Source organism: Perissodus microlepis, chromosome 16 (genome assembly GCF_051167445.1).
Source record: "Perissodus microlepis isolate ML-2025 ecotype Zambia chromosome 16, ASM5116744v1, whole genome shotgun sequence".
In the NCBI taxonomy this organism is placed as follows: Eukaryota; Metazoa; Chordata; class Actinopteri; order Cichliformes; family Cichlidae; genus Perissodus; species Perissodus microlepis.
The window spans coordinates 465,279-479,357 of NC_140476.1; the positions used below are offsets into that span (position 1 = coordinate 465,279).

The 14,079-nt window shown below is 43.6% G+C and overlaps 1 protein-coding gene across 3 annotated transcripts in view; it reads left to right on the top strand.

Annotated features, from left to right (window-relative positions):
• The window catches only part of LOC146370123 (titin-like), a 174,205-nt gene that overhangs the window by 146,003 nt on the left and 14,123 nt on the right, over window positions 1–14,079 (top strand). For all 3 annotated transcript variants that reach the window (XM_084908769.1, XM_084908770.1, XM_084908771.1), the window contains 21 exons: window positions 80–376; window positions 617–1,204; window positions 1,303–1,605; window positions 1,723–2,019; window positions 2,109–2,396; window positions 2,521–2,826; window positions 2,973–3,275; window positions 3,361–3,666; window positions 3,795–5,558; window positions 5,715–6,008; window positions 6,219–6,503; window positions 6,605–6,904; window positions 7,011–9,077; window positions 9,201–9,503; window positions 9,593–9,898; window positions 10,357–10,647; window positions 10,762–11,061; window positions 12,094–12,399; window positions 12,513–12,815; window positions 12,982–13,263; window positions 13,348–13,941. In XM_084908769.1, coding sequence (XP_084764895.1) covers window positions 80–376; window positions 617–1,204; window positions 1,303–1,605; window positions 1,723–2,019; window positions 2,109–2,396; window positions 2,521–2,826; window positions 2,973–3,275; window positions 3,361–3,666; window positions 3,795–5,558; window positions 5,715–6,008; window positions 6,219–6,503; window positions 6,605–6,904; window positions 7,011–9,077; window positions 9,201–9,503; window positions 9,593–9,898; window positions 10,357–10,647; window positions 10,762–11,061; window positions 12,094–12,399; window positions 12,513–12,815; window positions 12,982–13,263; window positions 13,348–13,941 — 10,083 coding nt within the window. The remainder of the gene's footprint in view (window positions 1–79; window positions 377–616; window positions 1,205–1,302; window positions 1,606–1,722; window positions 2,020–2,108; window positions 2,397–2,520; window positions 2,827–2,972; window positions 3,276–3,360; window positions 3,667–3,794; window positions 5,559–5,714; window positions 6,009–6,218; window positions 6,504–6,604; window positions 6,905–7,010; window positions 9,078–9,200; window positions 9,504–9,592; window positions 9,899–10,356; window positions 10,648–10,761; window positions 11,062–12,093; window positions 12,400–12,512; window positions 12,816–12,981; window positions 13,264–13,347; window positions 13,942–14,079) is intronic.

Sequence of the window (14,079 nt, forward strand, 5' to 3'; positions counted from 1 at the left end):
ATTTGTAAAAGTTTTTTCTTTAAAAACATCATAAATCAATATTATGGACTTAATAAAATTGTCCTGCTGTCTGTTATAGAGGTACCAAGTCAACCTATGAAACTTGGAGTTGCAAATGTTACCAAGGACAGTGTTACTATTGCCTGGACCAGACCAGAATATGATGGCGGAAGCAGAGTCACTGGTTATCTTATTGATGCCCTGGAGAAAGGACAGACCAAATGGGTGAAATGTGCCACTGTGAGGACCATGACTCACACAATCAAGAGCCTTAGGGAAGGTGCTGAGTACTTTTTCAGAGTCCGTGCTGAGAACCATGCTGGACTTAGTGAACCCAAGGAGATGATCGTTCCAGTTATTGTCAAGGAAATACACGGTATTGTTGCTGTCTTTACTTTAAACTTTTCAGATTAGACATATTACATAATGTACATTTCTGACATGCTATGTCTGTGTATAATTAATCCTAATTATAATAATTATAATAATCCTAATTTATATAAATGGGCAAGTTTTTAAAAGCTATGGTATTTCCGAAATAATAAACATTATTAATGTTTTACTAAGCTGCCATGTCTTACCACAGTCCTGTGTTATTATTTTTCTTTTCCAACAGAGGCTCCAGAGTTTGACCTAAAGAACTACCCCAAGAATACAGTTTATGTAAGAGCAGGATCCAATCTGACCTTTGAGATTCCATTAACTGGCAGGCCCATGCCAAAGGTCACTGTTTCCAAGAACAATATTGTCATTAAGGGATCCAAGAGGCTGCTGACAGAAGTAACTCCAGATAGTTTAATCATCACCCTAAATGAAAGTGTTTCAGTGGATGCTGGCAAATATGAAATCACAGCCTCAAATGCAGGAGGTACTACCAAGATTTTCATTATCTTCGTTGTGCTGGACAGACCTGGACCTCCTGTTGGTCCAGTTCAGATTGGAGAAGTTGGAGAGACCACAGTGTGTCTGAAATGGACTCCTCCAGAGTACGATGGTGGCAGTCCTGTTACGAATTATGTTGTTCTTAAACGTGAAACCAGCACTCCTGCCTGGGTAGAGGTGTCGACTACCATTGCCAGAAGTGAGATCAAGGTGACTAAGCTGACTAAAGGAGAGGAGTACCAGTTCAGAATTAAGGCTGAGAATCGTTATGGTATCAGTGATCATATTGACAGCAAGCCGGTCATGATAAAGCTTCCATACAGTAAGCCACTTTATCCTGTATCTTCAATTCCAATTCTTCTGTTTTATGAACAAGGCATCTTTGTTAATGTATTCTAACAAGAGTGTGTTCTGTAACAGCTGTGCCTGGACCTCCATCCACACCTTGGGTTAGCTATGTATCTAGAGAGAGTCTCACAGTCTGCTGGAATGAGCCAGTCAATGATGGTGGAAACCCTGTGGTTGGATACCATCTCCAGATGAAAGAGAGGACCAGCATCCTTTGGCAGAAAATCAATAAGACCCCAATCCCAGGAGACCAGTGGCGTGTCACAAACATCTGCCCTGGTCTTATCTATGAATTCAAGGTGGCAGCTGAAAATTCTGCTGGTATTGGAAAAATGAGCAAAACATCAGAAGAAGTGCTTGCTATTGATGCCTGTGGTGAGTATTTTAAGTATTTAATTTTTGCAGTTTTATGTCTTAATTATATGAGCTTACAACTGAAAATCTTTGCAGTTACTTTATTAAACTTGGATCTTTCTCACTTTAATAACACAGAACCCCCGGCAAATGTTCATGTCACTGAAGTCACGAAGAACTCGGTCAGTCTGGCCTGGCAGAGGCCTCCATATGATGGTGGCAGTAAGATTACTGGTTACAGTGTAGAAAGGAGGGAGGCACCCAGCGGCAGATGGGTGAAGGCCAACTTTACAAACATCATTGAGATGGGTTTCACTGTATCTGGACTGACCCAGGATGAGTCTTATGAGTTCAGAGTTTACGCTAAGAATGCAGTTGGGTCTGTCAGCAATCCATCTCTCATTGCTGGACCAGTGACTTGTGTTGATGCATGTGGTGAGCATATAATCCAAAATTATATGGACATTTATTAATTACTTGTAATAATTTTATTTATACACTTGTATAAATGTTTCTCGTCACAGGTGCCCCAGCTATAGACCTTCCTCCAGAGTATCTGGATGTAGTTCAGTACAAAGCTGGAGCTACAGTTAAGCTCAGAGTAGGAATTATTGCCAAGCCTCTACCAACAATTGAGTGGCTCAAGAATGGAAAGGAGCTAGTAACAACCTCCACTGTGTCTTCTGAAAGCACAACGGACTCTTCTGCTGTTCTGATCAAGGATGCAACTCGCAATGACACAGGTTCATATGAGATCAAGATTAAGAATGTTCTGGGGTCAGCATCTGCAACCATCAGAACTGAAATCCTAGGTATTTATAAGTTATTGATTCTCACATTTCCTTACATCTGAATTCCTAACCAGTTTAAATCCAGACTATAAAGCCTCCATCATCTCATCCATCCATGTTATTTTAATTTTTTATCTTTCCTTAGACAAACCTGGACCCCCAGCTGGCATTATTAACTTCAACTCCATCACAGCAGAAAGAATTATGTTCAGCTGGGAACCTGTGCCTGAGTGTGACCAGGGAGGCTCCAAAGTCACCCACTACATTGTTGAAAGACGTGAAACCAGTAGAGTGGTGTGGTCAACAGTTTCTGAAAGGTGTGAACAGACATACATTGCCGTTGGCAAGCTGGTCCGTGGAAATGAGTATGTATTCCGTGTAATGGGTGTTAACAAGTATGGAGTTGGAGAACCACTGGAGTCAGAGTCTGTCATCGCTAAGAATGCCTTTGGTAGGTTTCACTAGAGTGGCATGGAATCCACAGCAGCTATCCTGTGTGTTTCTTCTTCTTTTTAACACATTTTATTTTTATCAGGCTTTTTTGTCATTAACTTCACTGTTATGTGATCTTAACACACATATTGTCTGTTCTTAAAGTAACTCCTGGGCAGCCTCATACCCCTGAGGTGACCACCATTACAAAGTCCACTATGGTGGTGGAATGGGGCAAACCAGGTGTGGATGGAGGCAGTGCTGTGACAGGCTACTACCTGGAGAGACGAGACAAGAAGAGCTTGCGCTGGATCAGAGTTTATAAAGATCCTGTCACTGACGCCAAACAGACAGTTTATCACTTGACAGAAGGAAATGAATACCAGTATCGTGTGTGTGCCATTAACAAGGCCGGAGAGGGACCATTTTCTGATGCATCAGACTATTATAAGGCTGCTGACCCAGTTGGTAAGTACACTTAGATTCACAGATTTACCACAAAAGTAATGATTACTAATCTACACTCCACTTAACAAATACATGGTACTTGCAGATCCACCAGATGAGCCTTGCAAGTTAAAGGTGGTGGACTCTACCAAGACTTCCATCACTTTGGGCTGGTCCAAGCCAGAATGGGATGGAGGAAGTGAGGTCACAAGTTACATGGTGGAAAAGCTTGTGGAGGGAGAAAAAGAATGGGCTATGATTACCTCCAAAGGAGAGGTCAAAACAACAGAATATGTTGTCCACAATTTAAAACCAAATGTCAACTACTTCTTCAGAGTCTCTGCTGTCAATTGTGCTGGTCGCGGAGAGCCTCTGGAGATGACTGAACCAGTGCAGGCTAAGGACATCCTGGGTAAATTCATTACTTATTGAAAATAAAATAAATTGTGTGTTCAGTGTACAGCATGTGTTTCTTGTTTTGTATTCATGTTGCCCACATATAGTTTCCCCTGTATGACCTTCTATATACTCCCTTCCCAGAGGAGGCCCAGATTGACTCTGATGTTGCCATGAGAACTCACTACATTGTGAAGGCCGGCAAGGATGTTGAGCTGTCTGTTCCATTGAAGGGCAGACCTGCGCCCACTGCCTCTTGGAGCAAGGGAGAAGAATGCATTGACCACAATCCCAAATATGAATTCCACCATTCAGACACAAGCACAGTCCTTGTTATGCGTGAGGTGACCAAGCTTGATACTGGAAAATATACAGTAAAGATAGAGAATGGTGTGGGTGAGCCCAAGACAGTGACTCTGTCTGTCAAAGTCCAAGACACCCCAGCTCAGTGCAGGAATCTGGTCCTGAAGGAGGTGACCCGTGGAAAGGTGACTCTCTGCTGGGAGGCCCCACTTCTTGATGGCGGTGCAGAGATTACTAACTATGTTGTGGAGAAGAGAGACTCATCCAAGAGATCATACTCTATGGTGACAAACAAATGCACAGACACAACATACACCATTGAAGATCTTTCTGAAAAGACATCCTTCTTCTTCCGTGTCTTAGCAGAGAATGAGAATGGTATCGGTGATCCATGTGAAACACATGAACCTGTTAAGGCTACAGAAACTCCAGGCCCAGTCAAGGAGGTTTCAATGAAAGATTCATCAAAGACCTCCATCACTCTCCAGTGGCTTAAGCCAGATTACGATGGTGGTAGTATAATCTCTGACTACATTATTGAGAAGAAGGTCAAGAATGAAGATTGGTCATTAGGAGGAACAAGCAGACAGTGTGAGTTTGAGGTAAAGAAACTGAAGGAGCACTCGAACATGTTCTTTAGAGTTGCTGCCAGGAATGAGAAAGGACATGGAGATTTTGTTGAAATTGGACCGATCAAGGTCATTGACTACATTATTACACCAGAGGCAGACCTTACAGAATATCCACATGGTAGCATTAGCATTCGCCTGGGTCACAATGTGCACATTGAACTGCCATACAAAGGCAAACCCAGACCTTCTGTTCTTTGGATGAAGGACAACCTGCCGCTTAAAGAGAGTGATCAAGTACGCTTCAAGACAACAGAAAACAAAGCCACCCTAATGATTAAGAATGTGAAGAAGGAGAATGAGGGCAAATACACCTTAACCCTTGACAACAAAGTGAACAGGAAATCCTTCCACATCCATGTCATCACACTGGGACCACCATCAAAGCCTGTTGGACCTATCCGACTGGATGAAGTGAGAGCAGAGAGCATTATGATGTCATGGGATGAACCAAATGACTATGGTGGTGGAGACATAACTTGCTACACCGTGGAGAAACGTGATACCTCCCAAAATGACTGGAAGATGGCCTCCTCCAGTGTACAGGATACTCAATTCAAAGTCACCAACCTTATCAAAGGTGTCCAATACCAGTTTAGAGTGTGTGCTGAAAACAGGTATGGTGTCAGCGAGCCTCTGCTTTCGCAAATGGTTATTGCCAAGCACCAATTCAGACCACCAGGCCCACCAGGCAAGCCGATTGTATACAATGTTACCAACGATGGTATGACCATTCAATGGGAGAAACCTATCTATGATGGTGGCACCCCTATTCAGGGCTATCATGTGGAGAAGAAGGAGAAGAATAGCATTATGTGGCAAAAGGTGAACACTATGTTGATCAAGGAAACAGATCACAGGATTTTGGAGCTCATTGAAGGCCTTGAATACTCCTTTAGAGTCTACGCACAGAATGATGCTGGGTTCAGCCGAATGAGTGATGAGAGCAAACCAATCATGGCCGTCAGTCCAGTTGGTGAGTATTAATTCAGACCATGACATAAATCCCTTTGTTACACTTGAAAAATACAACATGCTGGAAATTTTGCATGTTTTGTATAAAATCTGACTAAAATGATGTTGGAATAAAAACACTGTGGCAAAGAGTTAAAAGGTGCATTATGCATTTCAGATCCTCCTGGCCAGCCTGATTACACTGATGTGACTAGTGACTCAGTGTCACTGAAATGGGATGCACCCAAACGTGATGGCGGTAGCAAGATTGTTGGATACAATATCGAGAAACGCCAAGGACATGGACGCTGGTTCAAGGCCAACTTGACTGATGTGCACGACTGTCAGTATACCGTCACTGGATTGGCAACAAATGAACGCTATGAGTTTAGGGTCATTGCCAGAAATGCCATGGGTGTTGTCAGTCCTCCATCCAACTCTTCTGGCATGATTGCTGTCAGAAGTGAAAATGGTGAGTAATAGCAGGAAAGAGCTTGGACAGTGTAGATATTGGGGAAGCATTAAATCAGAGTTTAAAGGGTAAATAGTATAGTTGAAGTCCAATGCTTTTGCTTCCCTTGGTTGCTACCCATGTTTTCCTCAGCTCATTTTTCCAAGAATTACCTCTACATAGCTTACTAAAGCTGCCTGCTGTAAACTAATGCCTTTTTTCCCAAACCAGCTCTTCCAAACATTGAGTTTGGCCCAGAGTACTTTGAAGGTTTGACAGTCAAGGCAGGAGACAGCATCAGGCTAAAGGTGACCATCACTGGACGCCCAGTTCCCAAAGTTGTCTGGTTCCGAGAAGGTGTGGAGATTACAAAAAAGATGATGGACATTATTACAGTTCCTGGATCCAGCACCCTCTTTGTCAGGGATGCTGATCGTTCACACGGTGGGCTCTACACTGTGGAAGCTACCAATGGGTCTGGAACCAAAAAGGAAAACATCCTTGTTCAAGTCCAAGGTTTGCATTTTTGAAGGTTTTCTCCCTATACTTCAGTATCAATATTTACCATTCTATTCATTTGTATTCTAACTTAACTTTCTCACACCTATTTGACACAGATACACCTGGCGAGCCTGTTGGACCGATCACTTTCAGTAACATCTCAGAGGGCAAGTGCAGTCTGTCTTGGAACCCACCAGAGAAAGATGGTTGTTCTGAGATTTCACATTACATCATTGAGAAGCGTGAGACAGCCAAGATTTCGTGGGCATTGGTGTCTGATGAATGTAAGGAGTGCACCTTCCACGCAACCAAGCTCATTAAGACTAATGAGTATCAATTTAGGGTCTCTGCTGTTAACAAGTTTGGAGTTGGCAGACCTCTGGAATCCAGTCCCATCATTGCACAGATGCAATACAGTAAGTTGTCATTTTGGAAGGTTTTAAAAATCAACATATGGAAGTTTTCAAATCTATATTACATTTATTTAGTCATTTCCACTCACTATTAAAATTGTTTCCCCAGCCACTCCTGATGCTCCAGGCACTCCTGATGCAACTGAAGTTACAGGAGAGAGCATCACCTTGTCCTGGACTCCTCCAAAATCTGATGGAGGAAGCCCGATTCATTATTACATCCTGGAAAAACGTGAAAAGAAGACTGTCCGGTTCTACAAGGTGATCACCAAGAAGCCTATTACTGACTGTGCACATAGGGTTATCAACCTGACAGAGGATATGGAATACGAGTTCCGTGTTATGGCTGTAAATGATGCTGGTGTTGGAACTCCTAGCAACATCTCTTTACCCATCAAAGCCGCTGAGCCAAAAGATATTCCTTGCGCTCCATCAGTGGTCTGTGTTTTGGACTCCACCAGTACCTCCATCAGTTTGGAATGGACCAAGCCTGCTGACGATGGAGGCATGGAGATTCTTGGCTACATAATTGAAATGGTGAAGGGAGAAGAGGTGGAATGGAAGAGAGTAAATGAGGAGCTTGTAACTGAAACAAATTATGTGGTGACAGGTCTGCAGACAGGGGCTGAGTACAAATTCCGTGTTGCAGCTGTCAATCATGTGGGTAGAGGTGAAGACAAGGAAATTCCAGAGCCTGCTCAGGCAGTAGATAGGCTAACAGTGCCACAGGTAGATATTGATGCTGCCTTTAAGCAGACACACATTGTCAAAGCGGGAGGTTCAGTGTGCTTGGGCATCCACTTCAGAGGAAAGCCTATTCCTACTGCCACTTGGGTGAAGGAGGAAGGAGAGCTCAGTGTCATGTCAGAGGTAACAACTACTGATGGTTACAGTTCTCTGAGCATTGAAAACTGCTCTAGAAATGATACTGGCAAATATACTGTAAACCTAGAAAATTCCAGTGGCAGCAAGGCTACTACATTTGTTGTAAAAGTCATGGACACTCCTGGACCTCCAGAGGCTGTTGCCTTCATGGAGGTGACCAGAGGCTCAGTTACACTTATCTGGAAATCTCCTCTTAATGATGGCGGAGCCAGAATCCATCACTATATTGTTGAGAGGCGTGAGGCTAGCCGCCGCACTTGGCAGCAGTCCGGTAGCAAATGCACACAGCACTACCTAAAGATACAGGACCTGCTGGAAGGAGTGCCATACTTCTTCAGAGTCTCAGCCGAGAACCAGCACGGTGTGGGTGAGGCATTTGAGCTGACTGAGCCTGTCATTGCCACTGCAGCACCATCAGCTCCAAAGAGACTGGATATTCTCGACACCACAGACAACTCTGTGTCACTAGGCTGGCTGAAACCAGAGCATGATGGCGGTAGTCGCATTCAGTGTTACGTCATTGAAGCTAGGCCAAAAGGTACAGACAAATGGGTAGTTGTTGGCAACACCAAAAATCTGACCTATGTTGTTGAAAAGCTCAACAAGGGTGATGAATATGACTTCTGTGTGAAGGCTAAGAATGAAGCTGGTTATAGCAAGCCCAAGGAAACTCTGGCTCCTGTGCTGGTCAAAGAGCCTCACATTGAACCTGCTGCTGACCTCAGTGAAATCACCAACCAGCTCATCACATGCAGGTCTGGAAGCACTTTCACCATCGAGGTTCCAATCAGTGGCAGACCTGCTCCTAAGGCCACCTGGAAGTTGGAGGAAATGAGACTGAAAAACACAGACAGAGTCTCAATCAAAGTTACTAAGGACAGAACCAGTATCTCAGTTAAGGAGGCCATGAGAGGAGATGGTGGGAAATACCATCTGACTCTGGAGAATGTGGCAGGAACCAGAACGTTTACTATTGAAGTTAATGTCACAGGCAGACCCAGTCCTCCAAGTGGACCAATAGAAATCTCATCAATTACTTCTGAGTCCTGTGTTGTTAACTGGCATCCACCAGAAGATGATGGTGGCACCGACATCACCAACTACATCGTAGAGAAGCGTGAATCTGGCTCAACAGCCTGGCAGCTCATCAACTCCAGCGTGAAGCGCACCTCTCTCCACGTCAGTAACCTGACCAAATACATGCAGTACACATTCAGGGTCTCTGCAGAAAACAGATTTGGTGTCAGCAAGTCCACTGAGTCTGAGACTATTGTCGCTGAGCATCCTTACAGTAAGTGATACTCTATAATGTTACTTTTGAGCTTATGAATTTATAATATTCATTTCCATCCTATTCCATAAGATTCTTATGTTGAACTTGAATAAAACAGCAATATCTAATTTCTGATCACAGCACCTGCAGGTCCACCGACAAAGCCTATAATCTTTAATGTCACTGCTAATACAATGACACTGCAATGGGAGGAGCCGTACCATGATGGTGGAAGCAAGGTGACTGGTTACTGGATTGAGAAGAAGGAAAGGAACAATATCCTGTGGGTGAGGGAGAACAAGATCCCTTGCTTTGAGTGCTCTTACAAGGTGGAAGGTCTGGTGGAAGGCCTGGAATATCAGTTCAGGGTTTATGCCATGAACAGTGCTGGACTGAGCAAAGCTAGTGAGGCCTCAAAGGGAGCAGTTGCTCAAAACCCTGTTGGTGAGTTTAGTATCACACCATGGAGAGTTACTAAATTAATATGTTTTTAGACAAAAATGTCTGACAAACATTGTTGATTTGTTGTTTAGATCCACCGGGTAAGCCTGAAGTCACCAACGTAACAAGGACCACAGTATCCCTGAAGTGGTCGTCTCCACTGTATGACGGTGGCAGTCCAATTGTGGGCTACATCATTGAACGCAAGCCATACACGTTGACTGGCGAGGGCCGCTGGCTGAAGTGTAACTACACCAACGTGACTGACAACTTCTATACTGTTACTGCGCTGGGAGAGGGAGAGCCCTACGAGTTCAGGGTTATTGCCAAGAATGCCAACCAGGTCTTCAGCAGACCCTCTGAGTCCACCGGCTCTGTGCAGTGCAAAACTGACTTTGGTAAGATTTGAGACCATGACACAGTTTCATCAACATGCCACAAAATAAATTCACAGTAAAATGAAACTTGTGTTTTCTGCTAAATCAGTGTAAGAAATCAAACCGAGTCCCCAAAAGTTGATTCTGTTCATCTGGACGTTTTCAGCGGGAGAAACGTTTTGTCACTCATCCAGGTGACTTCTTCAGTCTCAGCTGACTGCAGGTTTCCCCAATCTTATAAACAGTACATTTGACTCAGTGGTGCTAGTTTCAGCCATTATGCAAATGTACTGTTTATAAGACAAAACGTTTCTCCCACTGAAAACGTCCAGATGAACAGAATCAACTTTTGGGGATTTACTTACCTGGATGATTGAGCATGCATCAAGACAACCAAACCAAGACCAAAATATTTTCAAGACATGTCAATTCAGTTTAAACAAAGTTTCAAAACCCTGTACTTCATAACCACTTGACAGAGCCTCCAAAGGCCCAGCTTGACAGCAAGCTGCTCTCTGAAACTGTGATGGTCCGGGCTGGTTCAGACCTGGTTCTGGATGCTGCAGTGGGTGGAAGACCTGATCCTAAGGCTTCTTGGTCCAAGGGTAACAGAGAGCTGGACTTGTGTGAAAAGTACCACTTGCAGTATACCCCGACTAGAGCCATGGCCATCATCAAATTCTGTGACAGAGATGACACTGGAAAATACATCCTCACAGTCAGGAACGTAAGTGGAACCAAAACTGCAGAGGTCAATGTCAAAGTGCTTGGTGAGTGGCTTTTTATTTTTAACCATTTATTTTAATGCATTCACAAATTACACTGGACGTGTCAGTTTTGAACATCCTAGCATCTAAGCATTCGTACATCTGGCTTTCTTTCAGACACACCTGGAGTTTGTGAAGGCAGCATTGAGATCAGTAAGATAACAGAGGAATCTTGCACTCTGAGCTGGAAGCCTCCTCTTGAAGATGGTGGTGATGACGTCTCTCACTACATTGTGGAGAGGCGTGACACAAACAGACTTAACTGGGTAATAATGCATGCCGAATGCAAGGAACTGACCTGCAACATCACCGGGCTGATGAAAAACACAGAGTACCTGTTCAGGGTGCGGGGAGTCAACAAGTACGGGCCTGGAGTCTATCTCCAGTCAGAGCCCATGGTCGCCAGAAACACCTTTAGTAAGTATGACAGCCACATCCTTATGAAACAATACCTAGTTAGTTACTGACATCATCGTACAATCTGAGCGCTGTTTTTTTAAATGTTACACAAAAAACTACAAGAGAAACCCACAAGTACTGGTAGTAGGTCACATACAGAAGACATTACATTTTTACAAGTATTCACAATACCTTACTTTTAATCTACAACACCAATACACATTCATTTCAAGTTTTCAATCAGACTGGTGATCGGTAACCAGATTTTCTTTGTTTGACAAAGACTATCTGTAATAGATTTCCTAATTCCTTCACCCACATTAGGTCTGTTTCAGATTTCCAGGATTGAACAGTGTGGGTCAGAAAATGCCCTGGCATCAGAAAGTGTGAGATACAGATGCTGTTAAACATTTGGCAAACAAGGCGAGAAGTAATTTAATCTCATATAGTGGGAAAAATACAGTCTGTGAACACTGAATTACATTAGAGTATGCTGACCATTCAAGGTGATAGTTTTGGTATTTTTCAAACTTTTATTCACACTTCACCTCCCAGTCTACCCAGAATACATCTGAAAATGCACCATTCAAGTTTTGCTGGATGGTGTGAAGTTAAAAACCCAGCTTCTTAAAGAAGGACAGTAAATGTCCCGAGAGTTTCAGGAGCTGTGTGATGTTTTTGCTGTGCAGTGGAGTCCTAAACAACTATGCCTATGTTGTAACAGGGTGCAGGCTTAAATGTCCACTGTAGTTGTTGGAAAGCACTGAGGAATGCTGAACTGATAACTGAAAAATGTTGAGATACTAGATAGTGCAATCATTTTTATGGTATTAATGCATCTCACCACTGAAAGAGGCAAGTCTGTTTCATTTTCCTGTCCCAGAAGTATTTCTTTTTTCTTATGCTAAACAAAAGTAAATGGAGATACAGAAGCTGTCAGGTTTGTGCCTCCATATAATCAAAAGGTTTTTGATGTATTTTGATTTGCAACAATAGTTACTCTAGATTCTTTGTAAATTAACTCTGCATCACCTGCCATCTCTCCTGCAGCTGTGCCATCTCCTCCTGGTGCTCCAGAGATCCTGGCATCAGGAAAGGACTTTGCCACCATTGAGTGGCTGAAACCAGAGAGCGATGGAGGTAGCCCATTAATCCATTACTTAGTTGAGAGACGTGAGAGAAAGAGTGCTCGCTGGGTGAAGGTGAACAGGGATGGTGCTCACTTAGACACCACGCTGAAGGTGTCCGGTTTGACTGAAGGCAACATCTACCAGTTCAGAGTGACGGCCATCAACAAGGCTGGAGAAAGTGAGCCCAGCGAGGTTTCGCTATATGTTGTCTGCAGAGTGCCAACATGTAAGTCGAGTTTGTTCAGTAACAAAAACTTCCACATTTTTATCCATTTATATTTAATTATCAGTGAATGCTTCATGATATCTCTACTATATCTTTTTACGATGTTCCTTCAGGTACCCCTGCTCCTCCTTCTATTCCTCGTATCACTGACACACACGCTGACAGCATCAGCCTGGCCTGGTCCCGACCCATAGAGGATGGAGGAGCTGATGTGATTGGCTATATTCTAGAGATGAAGGAAGTGGGAGCAGAAGAATGGAAGAAGGCCCATGAAAAGACCCTGCGTACCACAGAGTATGTAGTAACCGGACTTTCGGCAGGCAAGAAGTACTGCTTCAGAGTGGCCGGCATTAACATTAATGGTACAGGAGACTTCAGTGACCCATGTGCTGAGACCGAGCCAGTGGAGAGAATTGGTAAGTAAAACTTTCGAAGAGCATAAACTTAAATGCATTTGCATTTGATTTAAAGTTGTGGCATTTCTTCTTCCACTACAGTTTATTTGCAAGTATTTCCAGATATGGTAACTTTGACATTACTTTATCACCAAGATTACAAACCTGTCATTGTCACCTCACACAGAAACTCCTGACTTCGAGCTCCACGATGACCTTAAGAAGACTATCTGCTTGCGGGCCAGTGGCTCCCTTCGCTTATTTGTTCGTGTCACTGGTCGTCCTGCTCCTACAATAACGTGGAGCAAGCCTGGTGTTGACCTCCACAACAGAGGCTTCATTGAGGTCACCAGCACTTCCACCACTCTCATTATTGACAAAGTCAACCGCTACGATGCTGGCAGGTACACTCTGGTGGCGGAGAACTCTGCCGGGAAACAGGAAGTCAGCATTTTGGTCAAGGTTTATGGTAGGTTGAATGGATTTTTTTTTTAAATGTGTTACAGAAACTTTTATGAACTGGCCTTTTGACTAAAATATGTGCTTTTTTTAGATACTCCTGGACCAACTGGGCCAATCAAAATGAAGGAACTGACCAAGGAGTATGCAACCATCTCTTGGGATGCTCCAACTGTGGATGGCGGTGCTCCTGTCAACAACTACATCATTGAGAGGCGTGAAGCGTCCATGAGAGCCTACAAGACAGTCACAGCCAAGTGCAGTAAAACATCTTACAAGATCGATGGCCTGATGGAGGGCATGATGTATTATTTCCGTGTTCTCCCTGAGAACATCTATGGTATTGGAGAGCCCTGTGAGACACCAGATGTCATCCTGGTTTGCGAGGTGCCTCTGCCACCACAAAAATTGGAAGTGATCGATGTCACCAAGAGCACTGTCACCCTGGGCTGGGAGAAACCGGAACATGATGGTGGCAGCAGACTGATAGGTTATGTCATTGAAGCCTGCAAGTTTGGTACCGACAAATGGATGAAGGTGGCTACATTGAAGCTCACAGACTTTGAGCACACCATTGAGAAGCTGAATGAGAAGGAGCAGTACTTGTTCAGAATCAGAGCCATCAACAGCCGAGGAGCCAGTGAACCCAAAGAACTTGTTGCAGCTGTCACTGTACAGGAACAGAGAGGTAACAAACAAAACCAACTTGTACTACTTGCAGTTAAAAATGTTTTTACAGCTTAAGGCAAAGCAAAATTGACAAAAACTCACAAAGTTGTTGTTCAGTTCACACTTTTTCCTAACTATATTTTAATCTCTCCCTTCC